At 41.7% G+C, this 23,755-nt stretch overlaps 1 protein-coding gene across 3 annotated transcripts; it reads left to right on the forward strand.

The window, feature by feature from the left end:
• The first annotated feature begins 756 nt into the window (after positions 1-756).
• Positions 757-23,061, forward strand: tnfrsfa (tumor necrosis factor receptor superfamily, member a). Of its 3 annotated transcripts, none has more exons than XM_086054079.1 (10): positions 757-1,008; positions 13,100-13,292; positions 14,498-14,629; positions 16,945-17,056; positions 17,150-17,283; positions 17,362-17,460; positions 17,544-17,590; positions 18,560-18,847; positions 18,935-18,971; positions 19,895-23,061. In XM_086054079.1, the coding sequence occupies exons 1-10, from the start codon at positions 976-978 to the stop codon at positions 20,194-20,196; spliced, it is 1,377 nt and encodes a 458-aa protein (XP_085910205.1). In that variant the 5' UTR covers positions 757-975; the 3' UTR covers positions 20,197-23,061. The 3 variants fall into 3 exon arrangements, with proteins under 3 accessions (XP_085910205.1, XP_085910204.1, XP_085910206.1); XM_086054080.1 differs by lacking the exon at positions 757-1,008 and adding an exon at positions 12,983-13,015; XM_086054078.1 differs by having other exon boundaries at positions 18,560-18,971.
• Positions 23,062-23,755: the final 694 nt, after the last annotated feature.

Consider the following 23,755-nt stretch of genomic DNA (forward strand, 5'->3'; position numbering starts at 1 on the left):
CAAGACAAACTGTGGCAGGGTTTTTACTTTCTGGACCTGGATTTCCCATCTCTATTCACATTATCCTTTCAAGGACTCCACTGCACTCTCTCCTACCCGGGGCCTGGAAAGCACAGTCTCTTAATTGTGTCATAATGCTTATTATTATATCAAATTAGATTCCCTTTGTTACGCTTTGTTTGTTTCATAAAGCTTATCAAATTAAAAATTATTCCAAGCAGGAAAACTCAGTTATTTCTGTATGTCTTGTTTCTATTCTGCAACTTTTCCCCCCTCTATGCTAAAAAATGATTTAAAAAAAATTAAAAGATGGTAACACAGATTACCTATCAATTTGTCTAATCCTAATCAGTTAACTAAGTAATGAAGTCTGTTTTTTTTTAATGGGTAAAAAAATGCTTTAGGTATGCACATTCCTTTGAAAAAGGCATATGGACACAATACTAAATATGATGTTATGTACATTTTTCTGTACATTTTTCTGTTATTTGGGGCATTTCACTGTGTGAAACATGTTTAAAAAGATACCCAATGCCTCATAAATATACAGTAATAGACTTCACCGTGATTGGCAGTTTAAAAGTGAGGCTGTGACGTACTCCTTCATGAATGTTTTGGAACCTCATCGTGATTGGCTGTGTAAAAACCTAAGCCCAGACCGCTGATCCGGCCGCCTCATGAATATTCAATAACGACTCTCCGTGATTGGTTGCTGGTGCTAGTCGTCACTGCTTTCCGACTAGCCAGTAACCAGAGGCAAGAATCAGTGCAGCTGAGTCTGGCCGGCAGTCGGGAAGTTTGCAGGGCAGCCGCTCACAAGTTTTACTCATGAGAGAAGTCGGCTGACGCATTAGCTTTTTGTTCCCCTTCTTTCATGATTATTATTCTTTTTTTAATCACGTTTTATCCCTCACACCGCTGCGTGTTTCATTCAGGTACTTTTTAGACTGAAGAAGTCTCACGGAAGTTTCTGACATGAACACCGGGCCGGCAGTTGGGAAATTTTCAGTAAGTAAAAGCTGTACAATGTTTATGTGTGTCCTATTGATAATTGTTTAAGATCAACTATGTGTGTGATCAAGTTACAAGAGCGGCAGGGGCGAATTTCGAAGAACTTTTGGGACAATATTAATTGCAGACAGAGCCGGAACCAGCCGCCCGCCTCTTGGCAATTTAGCCATTTGCATGTTGTGCGAACGTGTGCGTGCACGCGCGCGCGTTTCATGCCGTAAAATGGTGTTTGAAAGCACACTACAAAACAAATGTGTCACCCAAAAAGTATGAGTACGGAATAATGATGATTTCGTCTCATTTTAGTCACAAACTAACGTTCTCAGTGTAAAACGTGAGCCTTTTTAATAGAACACAAAGCTGTTATTCTGTACATACTGGCAGGCAGCCATGACTTGCATGAATGGCAACAGGTGGATAGTGTACCTAAGTTCTGACCTAATGGAAGAGCATTTAAATTGTTGTGCCTGTCACTATATGTCGCTGGCACGGATAGATAAATGAAGATATTTGTATACTTATGACATTTTTTCCATATTTTGCATTGCTGTTCTGTGTCATACAAAATGGATGTGAAGTTTACCACCCGGCACTCACATCTGCCGCCCTGTTTTGTTCAAAGTAATCTTCGCTGCCAACTACCTGATTGCGGGATTCTCTGTCGCTGTTAGATGGTACCGTTGCACGGCCAGCAATCTCACAAGAGTGAACAAGCGACAGTTGATGGACGTAGAGCAAAAATGTAACGTAATAACGGGATGTTGCTACTGAAGCAAACGCTTACAAACTGACTGATGAGATCAGGAAATGTATGCAAATTAGCAACAACAAACGCCAGCAAGGGAAGTCCAATGTAACGAACGGATAAACTAGTTGCAAGCATCAACAAAAGCAATCAGCTGACACAATTTCTTTGCTGCTACGAACATAACTATTTTAAGTCATAACGTTTGAAATACTAAAAGACAGCTAATCAAAAAAGTCCACAGCTAAGGGCTTGGGGGTGACTAAGTGACTAATGCAACAAATGACATGTAGTGAGCACTGACAAACTCTTTGACGTAAAGACCAATGCTAACTGTAGCTGGCTATAAATGACTGATTTTAAATGTCATCAGTAGGTAACAGTAGTAACATAGCAGACATTTTTGGAGTAATGAGTAATGGTTGACCTCAACTGTAAGCGTCAACAAATTCGCAACGAGTTATGATTGACAGTAACATTTGACACAGTGACTGATGACCACAACAAGCCATTACTGGTTTATTTTAACATTGTAACACAATGAGTGATTACTATCATAAACAACTTTACCCCAAAAAAGAAATTGTTGTCTGACCTTAAGTAGCGATGACCTACTTATTCTGACGTAATTAGTAGTAGTGGTAATTAGTGACTGTCACACCTGACCGATGCTAACTTGAGGCAATTCTTTCTTGATTAAAATTATTTCTTTATTGTCAGACAAACTCTGACAAGAACAAAACGTTTGATGTCACTAGCGACGACTGACTGATTTTTCGGTTCGAACTCCATGACGGATGCATGGTGTAAGAATAATGTATAAAACAATTCATATATGACACATGTCAACTAACGTAGGGAACAGTAACTAACTGCAGCAAATTGCGAACAATGCTAACTTGACACAAGTAATTGTACCGGAAAACGTTATCTTAAAAATTGTATTACTGATCATTTAGTCGTCCTTGTACTTGTGACAAATGTCACTTGTTGGGGGGAAAAAAAAAAAAGTTTACTTTAAGGTTTTTTTACTGTTATGCGTTGGACAAAATACTGTATCATTTTCTCTTACGACACAGTATTGAGACACCAGTGTTAAAGGTGGACATTGCCTCTTCTATGATTTTTTTTAATCTAAATCTAAACAAAGTGAAGCAGCATTCTTTTGTCAGTGCTTTAACAACGTTATTATTCCATATTACTGTTGTTATCCTCAGCGCAGCATCAAATTGTTACTCTGTGATTCCCAGCTTTTCAGTTCAGGTTAGCTTAGTGCTATTTGTGACTCTTCCTCACATTATCATCATCAGTGGACTGTCACGTGACACTTTTGTTCTCCACAAGTCAAACTTCGGCAAAGGCCTTTGCGACTTGTGCGAGGAACTCAACCCCCCACCCGTCTCCCCCCGCCGGGTAGCGACGTCACTGTTTATCTTTTGTTTAAACCGCAGTGCATTCTGGAGGAGGCCTCGCCAAGTGGCCTTGTTGCTGGGGGGACTGCGAGGAAACAAGACCCCCCACCCTTGATCCACCCACACACACCGACTCTGCCTGCGGGCTAATCCCACCCCTCACATACACACAGATAGCGGGCCTACGTGCCTGCCTGTCCCGTCCATTTCCTGTACACACATGCCATGATATTAGGGGGCATCAGTTGCAACTGTAAACTTGATGTGTATCTCTTGTTTGCCTGGGTGTGGTTACACATGCAGTAGGAAATGAACTCCCCATGTTGTCCATCTAGGACAAGCTCAGGCCAAACCCTAGCGTAGCTTATCGGCGCCGCGCGGAATGATGCAACCGGCCGGCAACGCCTGCCGCAGGTGCTCCGTCAACGCGGTGGATTAGCAAAGCTGGAGTGGGGGGGCCTCGCGTTGTTACTGAGGTGACCAGCTCAGCCAATCAAAGAGCGGCTGACTCACCCCGGGCAAGAGTCACCTGTTCAGGTGTGCCCGGGCAGCAGCGGCAGAACGCATTCCAGCGCAAGGCGGGATGACGTCAAAGGTTCACATGAGACTGAAGCAGCCAGATGACCCACTTCAATGTTGATTAGCATTGCGTGTCAAGTTTATTAATACAGTGATTTTTACTACACAGTCTCATAAATCGTTTCTAGAATGGCCTTAGGCAAACGTCAGTGTTATTTTTTAAGCTTTACTGCTAAGTAACGGATGACACAGACATTCACTGCTGCTAAAACGATACAACATGCACTTACGTGAACATTTTTTTCACAAAGTAACTTTTTCAAAACTGCTTTAAAAAAACTCTTTCCTTATTTGTTCATAGTATGTTTCTGTTACCTTTTTTTTGAGTCTTTATAGTGAGGCATGCGGTGGCCCTTTCATCTCAACTTCCCAAATTTAGACAGATGGCTGTTTATTGCTAACTACCACTTAAAGGTGGAAATCAACCCCAAAATATCTTTTTCAAGAATATGTTCCCAGAGGCCCACTAGTTGAAACACGGCATTCTGTTTCATTTTGCATTTGTGGAATACGTATAAATTAACTAGCAAAATGCACTCGTTTTTACCCATCTCTGGAGGTGGCCATTTTGTCTTCTGTCAACTGAAAACGACATCACAACTGCTCACAACGACCAATCACGACTAACCTGTTTTCTGAATTTGAGCCGACAGAAGACAAAATGGCCGCCCCCATATGTGGATAAAGAGTGGAATAACACTGACTCCATAAACGCAATATTTTTCAGAATGCCCTGTTTCAGCTACTAGAACATATTCTTGAAAAAAAATGTTTGCGTTGACTTCCCCTTTAAGCAACAAAATCCACCCCTTTTAAGCCATCTCGGGCAACCATTATGTCACTTCTGTCGACTGCAAATGACATCACAGTTGCTGAGGACTCGGGTAACGACCAATCACGGCTCAGCTTCAGAAAACAGAGGAGCCGTGATTGCCCTCCTCTACCCTCAAAAAATGTTTTTTTTTCAAACACGGATTTCCGTGTATGTTGTTGGTATCGATGGTGTCCGGAGGGAGTATTTGGAACTTCATTAAACTACTTATGCAATAAAATCATATTGTTGCATAAAAATGTCACATTGTCGCTGCGATGCCGCGGCACAAAGGCTCACTTTGATTGTACTAATGTGATTTGCCAGGCCAAAGCGGAGGCTCCTTGTGCATTCTTCAATCTGTTAGTCACCCCCTCACGTTGGTGTAGTCGTCCTCTCCCTACCTCCTCCTCCTCAACACTGCCAGACGTCTTGTGAGCGGGCGCTCAGGCCTAATCGAGAAAAGTCTCCTCCTTTCGCCCCGGGCCGCGCACATGTCTGTGTGCTGGCGTTCATCGGCCGGCCTTTTGGTCGAGCAAAGAAAACAGAAACTCTCCCAAACTCGCGAGCAGCCTTTGCTGGCTTCATGTGTTTCACATCAACGTGGGTCACGCGCCAGCCTGGACGTTCATTAGCGTCGATTGTTTGCCGACGTCGCCTAACCTGCAAGCGACACGCGCACACCTCCTGAGGAAACACAAGAATGTGTGTCGCGGGACTGCGAGCATTGCGCGGTTAAAAATATCCTGCCCGGCGGATATGTTGTGTGTGTGTGTGTGTGTGCAATGTGCAGGCTGTTTTGGAGGGGGGGGCAGGGGGTGACTGTGCCGCATGAAGCCCCTGTATTGTCTCAGCTTCCTGTTCTCCCTGAGAGGAGGGGGCTGCCGCTTTTCACACGCTCCCACTCGTGCACTCGTTCTACACGCTATTGTACATGCATACTTCAACACTTTACCACACTTTTTACGCTGGCTATTCACTGGGGGAGATGCAGTCAGAGTCCAAGTAGCCACTGTGACATTCAGTGTTGTCATGTTCAGTGCTGAGAGTCACTGTTTGGAGCACATTCCCATCTCGGGAACTAGGACCATTGTGCGTGTGTGTGTGTGTGTGTGCGTGTGTGTGTGTGTGTGTGTGGTTGGACCATGACAGCTATTGTCTGAATTTTATTTGTTGTGGCAAAGTAAGACGCTGCATGTTTGAGAAGTACAGGAACCTTTGCATCTGCAGCCCTGAACATATTGGATTACAACCCTTCAGTTCCAGGGACTAGAAGTACCAATACCTAGAACTTCCTATTATGTAGCTTTAGGTTGTTGACTAGCACATTTTGACCACAGGAACTTTAACCCAGGAACTTTGGAGGTCCATTGTCTCTTTGCACCGGAGGAACTAATGTCTAACAATAGTTGTCGAGTTGACTGTACTGTCCAGATCAATGTTTAATACTTAAAGATGAAGTTCACCCCAAAATGTTCTTGACAAGAAAGCGTGCCATGCAGGCCCACTAGCCCAAACATGGCATTCTGAAGAATATTGCATATGTGGGATATGAGTTGAGCAGTAAAATCCACCTGTTTTTGTCCATCTCAGGGGGCGGCCATTTTGTCACTTCTGTCGGCTGAAAATGACATCACAACTGCTCAGGGCTCAGATCACGACCAATCGCAGTTCACCTGTTTTCTGAAGCTGAGCCATGATTGCTTGTTACCTGAGCCCTGAGCAACTGCAATGTCATTTTCAGTCGACAGCAAGTGGCAAAATGGGATGGCTTAAAACGGGTGGCTTTTGCTGTTTAACTCATATTCCACAAACGCAATGTTAATCAGAATGCCATGTTTAGGCTAGTGAAGGCGTATAGAACATATTATTGCAAAGATTTTTTGGGGGGGTTGACTTCCCCTTTAAAGTCATTAATTAAATTTTTGGGGCATTTCGTCTTTAATCAGCCAATTTACAAAGGACTTTGGACTGGCCTGTCTCCTGTCTTCACCGTGAGACCGTCACAGTCTGTGAAGCAGACAAGCCAACAAGCCGACACCGTCTTCATACGGCTGCGCCGGTTCGAGAGTGCAAAAATAAGATGGTTGTGGAACAGCATAGCGGTTAGCCTCGTTAGCACCGATCACTGCTAGTCGTAAACACTACCTCAGGACGAGGGCAGCGGCGCAAAGTGGAATTTCATCTTCGTCGGCAAAATGTTGCGTGTCATAATTTACAGACAGCAACTATGTACGAGTGAGAATGCTCTTCATCATACTGTACAGTAGATTTTGTACGATAAAACACACACCGACATTGTGACATTTGTTGCATTATGACACCGAAAGCTGTCCCACAGACCGGTGGTGGGAGACCACTGTTCTAAATTATGTTTGCGATTTGTGTAGTGTGGCAACCACACTGAAACGGCTGGCTGGATTTTTGGCTGCAATGGAGTTGCAGTGACAAGAGTTGTTTCGTAGGCCTCGGTGAGGTGGATGCAGCCAAGTGCAATTAAGCACTCATTCATGTCATATTTGAACTCACTCTGCAACTACGCTCATTACGCTCCTATACAGTAGGCGTCATTCAGCGCGCGCGTCAAACCTGCTTTGAGCTCAGCGCTTGTTGGCTTGTCACTAACAGCTGTAACGTGTTAACATGGCTGTCTCTTGGCCTACGGGCACGTTTGGATGCTCGACGGGCTCGCGGTTCGGGGGAGGCGACGGCGATAAGGACAGGCGCGCACGGAGATGGCGGGAAGAGGCATGTCGCTCGTTCGTCACGATTGTTTACGAGACGCTCGTTTATTTCTCAGCCAGTTTGAGCTCTTCTGTGTGGAAAGTGGGCGGGGTTTGGTGATTAGTGGTTGGTTTGAGTCGCTGTTGACTTTGACCTCGCAGCTGCCTGCTGTTTGGGAATCCAGTGGAGTTGTTTGGCTTGGAGCAACAAATCACGCCGTTAGCGCTGTTTGGCTAGCGCTCAAAGGCTAACTGCGTTGCATAAATAGCAGTCGCAGACTTGCGATGATTTTTTTTCCACTGTTTGAGTTAGAGATGAAACGCTAGGAAAGTTTGGTATCATGATTCTAGTCAGCAAAGTTGACGGCGTCAGGGATTTTCTAATGGGGGTGCCACAAGGCAAGAGCAAAGGCAGCAATATTGAGAATCTTCTGTATTATATTACCGGTATGTCGAGAAACACCAAATGAATTGACAATCATTGACAATCACCCCCTCCCCTCCCACACACACACACAAATATTAGGGAAAATGTGAGAAAAAAAAGTTTGACAAAATTAGAAGAAATATATATCAGACACAAAAAATACAAAAATATTAGACAAACAAGAATGCTAATAGACACCAAATATCCATTAAACAAAAAGTACAAATGGATAAAAATTACATCGAGTAAAAATTCAATACTATCAGGATCAAAATATTTGATAAAAACAAACTAATGAAAACTACAAAGATAATGTAAAAAGTACTCAAATAATGGGCGAAAACTATGCATAATATGGGAAAATACAATATCATCAGGACAAAAAATAATCAACAAAAAACAATGTTTATTGCAAAATTGTGGTCGTGTTTTTGGGGGGCTGGAATGGATTAATGGTATTTCCATTCATTTCAAACAGGAAAAACTGACATGAGTTCTGAGTGTGGTCACAGAACCAATTAAATGTTTAAGTCAAAACACCATGTTCGTCAGTTTGCGCTTGGGAAATACACCTTTTCAAAACTATATCCCTGTACGTGTTGCTGGATGATTAGCGCTTAATGAGAACAGCATGCTTGTGGCCAGGATGCGGCCCTGTAATAGGGGACACGTCGTCCCCGCTTATGGCTCGGCTCTGACTAAAGTCATCTGGATAATATTGAATAAGCGTCTCCTTCCTTTTGTTTGCCGCGCGCCGACTGTTTGTACAGTCACTTCGGGATGCGCGCTCTCGCTAAATGGCCACCGCTAAAATGGCCCATTGATAAGCAGCTCTGCGGATGTCCTGTCCTCGGTGGGGGAACCTTTTCAGAGGAAGGCCCCGACACAAGCCTCCTCCTTCATTTGATTGCGACTTTAATTGCTTTAACTTGCGCATAAGCGGCATAGTCATCACAATGCCGTTCTGTGCTAAGTGGACTGGACCTCCTCCAGGGATTGTGGCTTTGGAGACTTTTTTTTCACTGGGCTTACGGTCACCCCCTGCCGCTGCCTCGCTTATGGTGCTACCGCAGTGTGGCTAGCCAAAAGTATTTATGTGCCCACACGCTCTCTGTTTTTGATTGCGCATTTGAACTTGATGGCGCAAATGTGGATAAACATGTTAATTTACAAGCTGTGTTTAGGGAAGGTGCCATATAGAGTTGTCTTTGTGCGGCTGCTGTGTTTTTTTGTTGGTCTTGGAGGCCAACGTCACATGAAGGCACTAGATAGTCAATGGAAACAAAAGAGATACTTTGTACTTTTTTGGAGGAACACAAGTTGGTCAAAAATATTTTGTCAGAACATATTTTGGTTGTTTTTGTGTTGGTAGTGTAGAACATATTTGTGTAGTACCAACACAAAAACAACCAACAGTATTCTTCTGTGTTGGTAGTACCAACACAAAAACAACCAACTTGGTACCCTCAATAAGCTATAATGACAGCACAAGTCAAGGTTAAATTTTGAGTAGCTTCAACCAACTGACCGCAAAGTGGCGGAAACCTTTGTATTCATTTTAATGGTTTTTGTTGCCAATAGAAAAATACTTGGTTATTATGTTAAGGTACCATTGATAAGCTAATTCAACAGCAGAATTTGAAAACTTAAACTAGTTTTGACCAAGGGACCTCAAGGAGGCCAACATTTTTAATGCTTTTTTTTTTTGCTGACAATAAAAATGTTTTTACAAAGTTACTCTATCTTCACCTTAAGCTTCCTCACGCTAATGACAATGTGAGTCAAGGCTAGCGTACCTCGATGTATTTCAAAGTAGAACGGTTCGATTCGATGCACTTGCAAAAAGTTTAAATCAAGACACAATTTTCCGGTTCAGTTTGTTTTTTACTGCTAGTCGTCGCTAGCTTAGCCACATTTTTAATCTCTCCATGAGTGAACCAAGCAGTTGTTGGACGCCCACGCGACGTCTTGTATTAGCGACTGTTTCCCAACGTTTGCTGCGATGTTGCACTCTTGTCATGCTGGTGTAGCGTTGCATATTGAGATCTCCAGTTGTCTTTCTTTTTTTTTTTTTTCTTCTTTCCCCCCCAGCCCTTTTTTTCCTGTTATGTCCGCGGCACACATGTGCTTCCTTGCAGATCTTTTCACGCAAGCCTTCGCTTCATCAAGTGTTCTTGAATTGCCCCCCCCCACCCCCGCCTCCACCTCCTGCTACGCTCTCACACAAACGCACTGTGTTCAAGCCTTTCTAGACCTCCTCTACTAGCACTCTCCCCCTCCCCCATCGCCCGCCTTTCCTCTCTCTTCTGCCTGCGTCCTATGTTTGGATAGATGTAAAAGGCCTGATTGTGACTGCTCGCAGCCACTTTGGAAAGTCTGATGAGAGCAGCGAGGAGGAGGAGGAGGAGGAAGAGGCAGAAGACGGAGCAGGGGAAGGGGTGACAGCATGGGGTGGATGGAGGGGCGGGGGTGTTCATAGGGCAAGAGACTGAAGAGAAAAGTTCTTCCCAACAACAAGGCATGGCGACACTCCAGGAGTCCAACTTGTTCCCCCTTCGTCGTCCTCCTTGGGAGAAGCACATGGCCTCCATCTTTACTTGTCTCACGACATCCCGTAATTGCAGCCTTTGATCCCCAAAAATTCAATATAACATGTTTACGTGGCTTTTCAGGTGGCCGGGGCTTTTACTAAAGCCTAGAACTACTGCTATCTTTGTTCAACAGCTGTAAACAAGTCCATATATTTACTTTGCAGCGACCCCAAGTACCGGGTAACCTACGCCTGCTTCTTTTTGGCTCGTATTGGAGGCCGGCTGTGTTGTACAAGTGCCCACAGACCAAAATGAGTTATTTTGTCCGACATTGTTTGTCCACTTTTTACCTGGCGTGTATCTGATGTAGTAACCCAGCGCACTTTCAAAGCCGCTTGACTCCGGTGTAGCTCTACAGACTCGGGACTATCTATGTTGGCTTTATATGTAATCGCGTCGCGAGAGTAGCTCAACTCATGTTCAGTATGGCCGCAGTTTATCCAGAGCTGGGCATTCCACCTATGTGACGGACCGGTCCGTCGATCCGCCTATCACGGATGCCCATTTTGAAATTCTTCATGCGGGTTACACTAAAGAATAGAATTTAACCAATTTATTAAATATAGTTTTTGACAGTTTTCTTTTTACCTTGAAAAGTTAACACATTGGCGCAAGTTTATTTAAAATATTATTTGCATTTGGAATGTTTGTCATGGGTAGTTTTATAACTCATTTAAAACTTCAAATGAGTGTAAAGATTGACGATTGCAACAGTTTTACTGTATGGTTTTTAAGGATATCGGAGACGCTATTAAAAAGGTTTTTAATTCAACTAAAAGATTTCTGTGTGGTGTTGTTGTGCGAGACAAAAGCCTCCGACGCAGCCTCTTCTTTATCCCGGCGGTGTCGCGTTGCGTCGGTGTCGCATGTCGCGCTGTTCAAAGCATCTGCGTTGGAAGAATGTGGGTCATTTGAAGTCGAGACACTAAAGTGTGTTGTTGGCCCGTGAATGGGCCCTTCTCACGTTGACGCGCTGAAAAGCGTGCGAAGAAAAACGGCAGTGCCCGGGGGGCCTCGCTAAAGCGGCACGGCCCAGTATTCTTCTGGGAAGCCCACCTACACAAGACGGCCATTATCTGCCGCATGAATAGCTGTGCTATCACGTCGGACGCTGCTGTTAGCTAACACCGGCGCTCCTATAAAGGGGCTCTTCAAAAAAATTGATCAAAAGTATGCTGTCATTAGCATCAGGATCACACAAGCACACCAACTCAAGCTAACTCCGTCGTTCCTCGCAAAAAGTGAACTTCAAACAAATCTTAGCGTTACAGTTTTAAGTCTTAACGCTAAAGACATATCTAGCGCCTGCTGCGAGGCAAAAAATATATATATATAATTTCGAGTCGTACATTGCAGCTAGCACGAGATTTTTAAAATGCAAAATAAATGCAGACGTTTGGAAATTAGGTGTTGAATTGAAGATGAATTTAGAAAATACCAGCATTTCAGCTTTTCAGCCTACTCTAAACACACAAGATATTGTAAATCAAGTGACCGCAATAAGGCAAAAAAATATATATATATATTTTTTTTTATATACATCACCACAAGCGAGTCAGGCAAGTAACGGCAAATTCATTTTGGCTAACAGTGTCACTCCAAACAAAAGGATGTGCGCCATTTACGCAAGTGTTGTTTTATAGTAAATGTATTAAAGCTTTAACAAGTGGGATGGAAATGGGTTATTGAAGTACAGACACATTTTTAAAATACCACCATTTCAGTTTTTGTTTTAACATAAAATAAATCAAGTGACCGCAAAAAGCAAATAATAACGTTTATCTTTTTTTGTTGTTTACTTGCACAATTATTTGGCAAGTTGTCTTTTTTTTTTTTTTATGGCATCTTTGTTTTAGTTTGTTCTCTTTCAAAAGTCCTGGCTTTGACTCTCAGCTCGAGACCTCCTGTGTGGTGGCCTTTGATGTTAAATGACCCCGTTCTTGCATGGGTTTTTTCCAGGCACTCAACTTCCTCACATATCTGAATTACATGCATGTTAACTTCATTGCAGACTCTTAAGCGTCCATAGGTGTGAATGTTTGTGTGCACCCTTATTTCTCTCTATGTGCCTTTCGGTCGGTCGAAGTCAGCTGTGACCCTGTTGAACATGCGCTAGTCTGTTGTTAGGCAGAGTTGGGCATCGGCTAACAGTCGCCGAGTTCCCCTCTGCAATTTGAACGACCCACGTGGTCCCAGTTGGCCCAAGTCAGCCAAACGACGTCGAGAATGGGCTTAACCTGTACCTATTCAAACGCAGGTACCGCATTCCTGACACACGGCCGAAGAAGGGAAAAATAAAAAATAAAACAGTGTTGTGTGCCTGTGCCCCATATTATTTTTATTTCATCAATCACCACGCTGTGCGTGTGTGTCATTAGTTTTTGTTTGATATTTTTTCTGGGTTTAGCGGCATGTCATCTCGTGCGGCGCCAGCATGTGACGTGAAGATTACATTCTCAATGCGAACGAGGGACGGACTGGGACCACGTGGGGTTGTTTAAATATGCAGCAGGGAACTCGGTGACGGTTAGGCGATGCCCAGCTGTTGTTGTTAGCATGTAAGCGTTGCACACGCGGTAGGGTGCAAAACGCTTTAATTGTGTTCCCACGGCTGATGTTCTGGTCAGATGTTCCTAATCAATGTGCAGATTGCGGACAGAAGGCAACCCATGAAGAATCTTCTTGGTCTTTTGACGTGATGCCACTGAAAGAGCTGGTCTGTCTGTGCAACAACATTCCACACCAATAAAACAAAGTCTTGTTTTGTTTTTTGTTTTTGTTTTGTCCGCTCACCCCTCAGGTGCTGCTGGCGACGCTCCTCCTCCTCCTCGCGAGCTCGCCGTGCCGAGCGGCCGTGCAGCCCCCCGCAGCCCAGTGGTCCGCCGCGATAGATGAAGACTTCAGGAACGTCACCCTGCTGCGCCGCCACAGGACCTGCGTGGAGAACCGGCAGTACCACTACCAAGGCCTCTGCTGCCTCAACTGCCAGGCCGGTACGTCCATTTTCGTTCTCGGCCTTGTCTAAAGCATTTGCAAAAAGATGGAAAATAAAGAAATATAATGAGGGGGAGAAACGAAAAATAGAAGAATACAAAACTATTACACAAAACACATTTTTTAGGTAAAACAGGGGCTCACATTTTTAAAAAAGTTTTAAAAAATATTCTAACAAAAATGTCAAATATTACACACAAACACAAAACAAAAATATGGAAAATAAAAATGTATTTTTTTTTTAAATGCCCAAGTACACTTTGCAAATATATATTAAAAATGTGAACACTGACATAGATGAAAAATGAAACAGATGGAAAAATGAACAAAAATGGGGGAAAAAAAAAGTAGGCCTACAATGTAAAAATACACCAATATTGAGGTCAAATGGAAAAGTATTTGAGGAAAAATGCAGATGGAACAATGCAAAAAAAGAAAACAGATGCAAAATACATAAATATTAGACGAAAAGTACAAAAACAGTAAATAAAATACAAAAATGTTGATCAATAGTAGAGAGCAAGACGAGACAAAGATGGAAGATGTATAAGTTCATTGGGTAAAAATGGTTATACTAGAGCAGTGCTTCTCAATTATTTTCTGTTACGCCCCCCTAGCAAGAAGAAACAATTCGCGGCCACCACACCACCACCCACTCTGCGCCGCAACTAGGTTATAGGTACACCTCTGCATAACATCGTATCATTGTTAACATAAAGAAAACAAAAAGAAAGAGATATAGTTCAACTTACAAGAATAACCCTATTAGCAATGTTTATTAGTCTGTAAAAGAAAAGTGGATGTGCAATTACACTTTATTGTAGTACGGCGCAAAAAAGCGTGTTCCTCAGGGTCACACTCGCCCCCCTCAACATCACACCGCGCCCCCCCAGGGGGGCCCGCCCCACTATTTGAGAAGCACTGTACTAGAGGAACATGCAAGTATGTTAAATACACAAATGTTTGATGAAAATTTGACGAATATTAGATGAAAAATAAACAAATCATTGAAAAGTAAAACATATGAAAAACAAAAGTACATTGATTTAAAAAAAAAAAAAGAAAAAAAAAAGTATAAAATACTATGAAAGCCAGCTTGACTTGTGTATCAGTCAAAATCGATCTTGGTTCACAAATCTTTCAAAATATATGACTATTGCTTATTGCTGACCTTGCATTGTTTTGGTTTTGCTGTCATCATCAGGGACATTTGTGCAGAAGGAGTGCGAGCGTGATTACCAGCAGGGAGTGTGCGCCCCCTGCGAGCATGGATACACGTACACGGAGCATTCCAACGGCATGCACCGATGTCTACCCTGCACGCACTGTCGACAAGGTAAACACTCTGCACACTCATGTTCAAATGCCAGGTGTTTGTGATATAAAAAATCACATCAAAATAAATCATTTAAAAACTTTTCCCGCCATTATGACAAGTAAAAATTGTAAAAAGACCAACTACAAATAAATCAAATTTGCCTACTTGGACATCTGAACTTTATTTATGGTCAGAAGTTACAAAATATTTTTTGAAGGGAAGTCCACCCAAACATTTTTTTTCAAGAACTGTTCTATGCAGGCTCACTAGTTGAAACAAGGCATTCTGATTAATATTGCGTTTGTGGAATATGAGTTAAGCAGCATAATTCAGGGGGCGACCATTTTGTCACTTCTGTCGACTGAAAATGACATCACAACTGCTCAGGGCTCAGATAACGACCGATCCTGGCTCAGCTCCAGAAAGCAGGTGAGCTGTGATTGGTCGTTACCTGAGCCCTGAGCAGCTACGATGTCATTTTCAGTCGACAGAAGTGATAAAATGGCCGCCCCCAGAGATGGCTAAAAAAAAAAAAGAATAGGTCTATAACAAATATGAGATGAAAAATAAAAGACAATTTGACCAAATAGAAAATATTTCCACAAAAAATATTTAAAACACACAAAAAAGGAATAAGGCAAACATATTTGATGAAAAGGTACAGAGAAAAATAAAGTAGTTAAAATGATTTGATGCAAAGTACAAAATATCAGCCAAACCGTAGACACGATGAAAAATACTAAATATTAGGTGAAAATAAATATTAAAAATTGAGAAAAATAGTAGAAAACAATACAAAACATAAATACTGGGCAAAACGCAAAGATATTTGAGGCAAAAAAATTTAGACAAAGCAATGTAAAATTTTAGAAATACAAATATATTAAAGAGAAAATATATGAATGATTTATGTTTTTTGGATCGAAATTGTGATCTCGGGTGATGCGATTTTGTGATTGTCTTTGTGTTTTTTTTTTTTTTTTTGTTGTTTTTGTTTTTTTTTAAGCGCTCTTGTCTCATGACCCCAAGAACGCCAATCAATGTTAAGTCTAATTTGAAAATAATACTAATCTTTAGCAGGAAGTATTCCCAGTGGACTCTTTCTGCTTTCTTTTACCAGATTAGAGAAAGTGGATCCTTGTTTTTTTTCTTCTTTTGTGCGCGCTGTGAGACGCAGTGGCGACAATGCCGAGTGATGAAGTTACTTGGCAAGAAAGGGTGTGTTTTTTGTGGTTTTGTTGCCACTGTTCAATGAGAGCGCGTCCCAGGATGGCTTACCTGGCCCGGTCTGGGCGTGGCCTCTTTGTGTCCCGCTTGAAAAGGGAGTCGTGTTACGCCAGTTAGCACTTTGGGGATAATTGCTCCTCTTTGCCCGTGACTCGGAATGTTTCCACACCCAAACTACCTGACGTCCTCTTTTCACCTACATGGGAAAACATCTTTGTGATTGGAAGAAGCATGTCATTGCATTTGGAGATGAAACGCGACGACGATTCGTCGTTAAAGTCAGGTCATAATTGCTCTTTGCTGTAAAGTCTTCTACAATATGTGTCCCCAGTCTAAATGCAGTATTCTGATTAATATTGTGTTTGTGGAATATGACTTTATGGGGAAGTCAACCCAAACATGGTTGAAACATGGCATTCTGATAAATATTGCATTTGTGGAATAAGAGTTAATCCACCCATTTTTAGCCATCTCCATTTTAGCCATTTTGTCACTTCTGTCGACTGAAAATGACATCACAGTTGCTCAGGGCTCAGGTAGCGACCAATCACGGCTGACCTGTTTTCTGAAGCTGAGCCACGATTGGTCATTACCTGAGCCCTGAGCAGTTGTGATGATGGATCTTGCTGCTTAACTCATATTCCACAAACGTAATATTAATTAGAATTAGAATGTTTAGACTAGTGAAAGTGCCTTAACCTGAAAATATCGAAAAGCATGCAAAATAAAAACAAAAACACGACTGTTACTACTACTACTGCCATCACCTCTACTACCACTACCACCAACACCACTACTACAACTTTAAACATGTTTTATACTTTACTAACCCATTAGACAGAAAAAAAATGCGGAGAATGCACAAATATTAGGAAAAAAATGAAAAAGGTATTATAAAATAATTATAGAGAAAAATCAAAACTACAAAAATAACCATAAAATGGAAATACACACTGTTAGATGAAGCTATTAAAAAAAAAAAAAAATTGCTACACAAATTTTGGACAAAAATGAGTTTGCGTACTTGAAAGTTCCACCTGTGTTGTGTTGATTGTGAACAAATGTGTGTGCGTGTGTGTGTGTGTGTGTGTGTGTGTGGCTCGCAGACGAGATGGAGACAGCGTCCTGCACCACCATGTCGGACACCAGGTGTCAGTGCAGAGCTGGAACCTTCTGCGTGCCAGATCAGGCCTGCGAGGTCTGCAAACGCTGTGCCAAGTGAGTCACAAAGAAAAATGAAAAATAAATAAAAATTCCAATAAATCAACCTAACAGAATACATCCATGGTGATTGGTTGACTGACTGTTTAGGTGTAAAGCGGGAGAGGAGGAGGTGAAGAAGTGCACGCACTTTTCCAACACGGTGTGCCGAAAGCGAGACCCGTCTTCAACCCAAACGCCGCCAGGCCGAACCCCGCCCACCCCCGCCTCGCCGGCAGACATCAGTAACGCTTCTCCGTGTTTCGCTTTTATCTCCAGCGACCCATCACTTTTTTCGCTATAGAGCCTCGCTTGTGTTGCAGTGGTTCCCGTGCTGATCTGCCTCTTCCTCTTCGCCGTTGTGGTCGCCGGATTGGCCGCGTGGTGTTTCGCCGTCAAGCACTGCTCCTTCGAGGGAACGTGTGAGTGCGCGTCGCGGCCCGGCCGAGTTTCAGTGGCGACGTCGTGGCTTTACTAACGGATGCTGTTTGTCCGCTTTTGACAGGCGCAAAGAGTCACTGCGACACCAGCGAAATCATCAAAATTCCCATCGTAAGTCTTAAACTGATTACTGGGTTTTTCCCGGCTCAAAATGAGGCAGACGTAGTACCAATATGAGCATTGGTGAGAATCGTGACTTCAGCTCTTGACCTCACTCACGAGGCACCGCCTCCTTAAAGGCATACATGCAACACACAAATACTATAGTATGTACAGGCAAGGCTCAAATTGATTTTTGGTATTTCAGTGGTTTGTGGTAAGGGGAGGTTCTTGGCAAAAAAAAAAAAAAAAAAAGTTTGTGAAACCCTGGTGTAAGGTGTCAAAACAGCTGTTCCTTACAGGCAGCTTTACACTGGAGTAACTCGGTGAATGGGTGCCTAAAGTGAACAGTTAGTCATGATAAAACAGACAACCAAAAAAATGTAAAATATCTTTATTCTTGGAAGATTTATTTATTTTTATTTTTTTACTCACCAAAAATATTTAGAAATCTTTTTTTTTTTTTTTTTCTAATATACAAAAAAAGCATAACAAAACTTGTAATAATAATACAACTTTTTCAGAACAGGCAATGCAGCTTTATTCAAGACCTTTGCTGATAAAAAATAATACGTTGCCTAAAACAACTTTAGTTTCACAACATTGAGACTTTTAAAAAAGTGACTTTATTGAAAAAAAAAAAAGTAACTTTAAATTGGGGCTACTGAGTCACATTAAATGGTGGCAAGTGGGCTAACTCTCATCTAATGAGTTTACAGCGATTGGTTAATTTTAAATGCAGCCACGTCCTCAGTTATGAGGGTGTGTACATTTTTGCAACCACATTATCTCAGTTAAATATTACTTCTCCTTTCAAAGTATTTTTTTTACAGTTGTATAGGTTATTCTTCAAATGAATGGCAGCTTTTGAATAGGGATGTGTAGACTTTCGATAGCACTACAAAAACATTCAACATTTGACGATGATTGACTGTCGACTGAATCAGAATTTTTGATTTATTTTTTGTTTACTTCTGTCAGGACGAGACCGCCCCCACGGCGGAGGAGTGCCAGAACAGTCGTAACGCCGGCCTAGAGGGCGACCATTCCCGTCCGGAGTCGCGTCCGCTGCTGCAGGAGACGCAGGCGGGCGTGACCAACAACAAGGCGTCGCCGCCCCCAGAGGATGAAGACCGCGGGCTGGGCGACAGCTTGCCCAACACCACCAGCTCGTCACAGACCAGCCTGTCGGCGCTGCCCACCGCCGCCTCGTCCGGGGACAGCTCCCAGGAGAGCCCCGTCCCCTGCAGGATTAGCAGCGCTGCCATGGTGCGCATCCCTCTGTCTTTTTTTTTTTTTTTTTTTTTACGTTTCTGTTTGTGGACGTCTATTACATGCCGTCTCGTCTGTCCCCAGGAGGATCCTCTACAGCACCGCCTGCTGCCGTTGCAAGGTAGTACAGCCGCATTGGCACTTCCCCGAATGGCACGTCATGGGAAATGTCCAGGCAGAGCCCTCGGGTGGCAAAAATCAAGCGAGAGAGGGAGGGGGACTAATTTAGGACTTGTTTTCACCCAGTGCAACAGTTCACGTTAGTTTACAAGTTGTGTAAGGCAGTGAGTCTCAAATTGGCAAACCAGAGCTTAAAAACATGTTACTTTATATTCGGGAAATTATCTGATTATTTTGGTTAAAATTAAGAGTACGGTTTTTTTTTCCTTTTTTTCTTTTTTTTAGTAATTATAGTGGGCACCCACTATTCATGGGGAATACTGACCAGGCCAGCCTGTGAGTCTGAAAAATCTGCAAATTAGTTCCCGCCATTTGCATTTTTAAAAAAGTAACTTTTTGTTTTTTTAAACAAAGAAATTCTTCATATGGTGCCGACAGTGTATATTTCCCACAATAAATTAATAATTTTTTAAAATCCACTTTTTTTCCCGCAAAAACACTACTTGATTATTGTGGAGAAAAAGACATGACTTTCACTAAGCATTTTTTCCCTAAAAAAAAAAAAAAATTCTTTACAAGAATGTTATTTGCAGGCCCTACTAGTCGAAACATGGCATTCTGATCAATATTGCATTTGTGGAATATGAGTTGAGCAGGAAAATCCCCCCGGTTTTGTCCATCTCAGGAGTTGGCCATTTTCCCACTTGTCCACTGAAAATGACATCAGTTGCTCAGTGCTCAGGGCTCGGGTAACAACCAATCATGGCTCAGCTTCAGAAAACAGGTGAGCCGTGATTGGTCGTTACCTATCTTGGTAAAGATATGAAAAAAAAAAAAGATTTGAATAATATTTCATCTTTTTAACGGTCAAGACAGATGTATGTATGAAAGTTGACTCGAATAACCTAATTTCGTCCGTTGCAGAGTCTGAGAAGTCACTAAAGAAGAGCTTCGACCTGTTCGACAAGTACCTTGACATTCGGATCCACAACAAGTTCTTCCGCATGATCGGCGTGAGCGACAACCACATCCGCCTGGCGGAAAGCGGCGTGGCCGGCGACAAAGTGTACGAGCTGCTCAAGAACTGGATGCAGCAGCAGGGCCTCAAGGCCGACATCAATCACCTGCTGCAGGCCTTGCTGGACCTGGACCAGCGACGCTCGGCCGAGAGCATCGCCTCCGAGGCGCTTAGGCGAGGCTACTACAAGCACGACCACGGACCCTGAGGGACGCCGCCGCCGCCGTCTCCTGTTGGACTTACCTCCTCGTATCGAGAGCCAGTAGTTTTTCTTTTGAAGACGCATAGGCGACAATTTTCTTTCTTTTTTTTTCTCTAACAAAAGGGGTAAGTCGAGCTGCTCGGATTAAAAAAAAAAAAAAGAAATAACATGGAGAAAGAAAGGACTCTGCACATACTCAGCGCCACCTGCTGGCGAGCATATACACTGGTCTGGCGCTTGCGACGTCGCCAAAGCGCCCTCTCCGCCACTGGCACAATGTCGTCACGCTAGCTGTTTGTTTGTCACTGTTTTTTTTTTTTGTTTGTTTGTTTTCATCGTCGTCTTTGATGCACTGCCTCCCACTGGCAAAATGTTGCGTTGACTATTTTTATTTATTAATTTTTTTGTCAACAAAATTATGCCACCTGCTGGCACAATGTCGTCACCCTAGTTGTTACGGAAAATGCTTTTTTGTTTTTTAATCAAGTGAAGTTCTGCCAAAAAAAAAAATTCTGGTAAAATTATACTTTTTTTAAAAAAAATTTTGATTATTCTCACAAGATTAAGAAAAAAAACTATGATTTTAGTCTCATAAGATTAAATTAAACTAAAAATGAAGACTATTCACTTAAGATTACTTTTTCTTCCATAAAGATTATAAAATAACTCTAATCTCACACAATTATGACTATTATCTCAAAAATAAAAACAATTGTATATATTATTGTAAGATTCCAATGTATTAATAAAAAATTCTCGTAAGATTGACTATTTCCCACAAAAAAAGGGTTTATTAAGATATTTTAGTCTCCTAAAATTAAGTACCGCTATTTTTCGGAATAATAAAAGATATTACTATTCTCTTAAGATTTTTTTCCCCCCAAATTCTTGTACAATTACAACTTTATTCTTGGAAAATTATGACTTTCTGTACAAAAAAAAAGATTGTTCTTGTAAGATTACGATTGTTTTTCCCCCCCAAAAAATGTATTCTTCTACTATTAGGAATTTAAAAAAGACTTCTTTCTAGATTACTTATGGAAAAGCAAAAAATAAATCTTGATTCTGGCAAAATGAATTTTTTAATCTAAAAAAGAATACACATTTTATCCTAAGATTGTGCCTTCTATAAAAAACAAAAACACAAGTTTATTCTTTTAAAATTCTGACTTTTAATGAAAAAAAACCCAACTATTCTTGTGAGATTAAGATGTATTTTTAATGTGAGGTTGTTCTAACACAGGGCTATTCAACTGACGGTTCAGGGGCCAGATATGGCCCAGCAAGCATGTTGGTCCGGCCCGCAGAAGAATGCCAAAAACAAAAAAAAACAGACATTTGCTACGTTTACACATCCTTATGTTACACACCGCCTGGGAAGGTAGGATGCCCTGTAGCATTGTGCAGTGCTATACATCTCTACCGACAGTAGATAAAGATTAAGGAAGTGGCTTCAAAGCTTTTCCTTCTCGTAAAATTAAGGAGATTTCAGAATGGGACAGGCGGAGCGTTTTCACGCCAGATGTTTCCCCCCAAAACAGGAGGAGAAGACGCCTAAGTGAGTCGCAGCCGCGCCTCTTCCCGACGCTCGGTCTGTAAACATGTCGCTATCGATACTGTGGCAGTCTGGCCGCCGGCCCCTTAAGTTTTTGATGATGTGGCCCCCTGAATAATTTAGTTGAATAGCCCCGTTCTAACAAGTTTAAATTTGTATTTTTAGAAACATTTTCTCAAAAGAAAAAAATTGCTTTATTCTTGTGAGATTAATCTTGTAAAATAAGTGATGACAACTTTTTTCAACTGTTCTCTACTGACATAATGTAGTTACACTACTTGTTTGGACGAATTGTTTTTCCTTTTCATTGTGGGGGTGGTCAGTCCGTTAAATCAATACAACGCTAAAATGAAGTCGTACGACACAAATTTGTATGTGACAAATGGCTAAAAATTTTCACAAATGTACAACTTTGGCGTCCATGTGAACTTTGGTCCCTCACTACCTTTTTATTTATTGTCATATTTATTTTGTAGCGCTACTTATTTATACCCTCATAGCATTGTCACACTTTCTTAAAACGCTATTGTTACATTTCAGTTGTCTTTTTGTTGAAGTTATGAATATGGATAATTGATATGTCCCAGCCCTTGTACTTGTTACTAGAAATCATGGCTTTTGCCAATGGGCCAATGAAAAAAAAATGCTCTAGTTGACTGTTGCTAGGCAGAATTCATAGTTTAAACTAAAATGATGGTGGCGACTTGGGCGGCAGGTACGGAACCTTTTTGTCCAGCTTAGCTTTAATGAAGGAATGAAGGAAACCATTTGGGGGGAACTTTTTTTTTTTTTTAGCAGCTCAACTTTATACTCTTATTGCCCCGCTCATTTTTTTATGTTTGCAGTGAGCCTCACTGTGTATGTGGTGGATTTGGTTCATGAGCGTGCATGTGATGTAATTGTTTGTAAGCGAGAGTGGATGTGTGTATGCTGTAGTGTTTGTGTGTGTACGCGAGTTTTCGTGTGTGCGTGTGCTGTGTGTGTTCTACTGTATTGTGATGCTCAGTGCTGGCGCTGCCATCCAGTGGTTGACAAGAGACAATTCATCCTGCATCAATTTCAGTTCTTGGTCACGTGACATTCTTTAGCGAATGTGGACTGTTTTTTCATATTTCTATCAATTTATAGGTTGTAAGAGATAAGCAGAAGAAATTAAATGACGTCCACGTCCCGTTGATGGAAGAAATAAAGTTGAGATGTAAGTTATGAGAAGTATGTTTATGTACATTTGGAATAAATATTTTGTACAGAGAGTCACCTTTTGGATTATTTGAATTATTTCCAATTCTCTTAAGACAATAAACGATTATATTTGATTTGTTGCTGTTTTTTTGTTTTTTTTTTAATATGCATTTTAGTTTTTGTATTTTACGTTTCGGGGGGTTAATTATTATTTACAGTTTTAGTCCAGCAACTAAATTGATTTATTTATTCGAAGTCAGCCAGGGTACTAGATGGTACCTGAGGGTACCAGGTGGTGTACCTGGTTGAGATACAAGAAATTGTACCTTGTTGATTTAGGTAACAGAAATAATATTTCGAACTATTTCTAAAATAGTACTTGGACCCCAAGGTACTGGAAATGGTACCTGGTTAGCCAACGTACTAGAAATGGTAAATGGTAAGCCAAGCTAACATTCGTCACCAGCTAATTTTAATTAATGATGGCTTTCTGTGTCCCTAAATGTATTTTTGGTACTGTTTTAAAAAACGTCTTTACTTTTTTCTAGCACATCAGGTTTTTGAGATTTTTTTTTTTTACCGATAAAAGCTTGCACAATACAGACTTTACCATGCATTGTAATTTACAGCTATGACGTTTCAGGAAAAAAAATCCACCTGTTGCTAACCCAACACTTAATTCATAATAGCCTACCTCCTTTGACCACTGTTGCAGCCAGTCAGCCATGGTCCTAGAAATGTACCTGGTCAGTCTAAATTCTAGACTAAAAATCAGTCCACTAGAATTTGTACCAAGGTATAAAGATAATGTAATTAGGTAAATAATGT

This window comes from Filicampus tigris, chromosome 15 (genome assembly GCF_054856515.1).
Source record: "Filicampus tigris isolate MCC_2025a chromosome 15, RoL_Ftig_1.0, whole genome shotgun sequence".
Taxonomy (NCBI): domain Eukaryota; kingdom Metazoa; phylum Chordata; class Actinopteri; order Syngnathiformes; family Syngnathidae; genus Filicampus; species Filicampus tigris.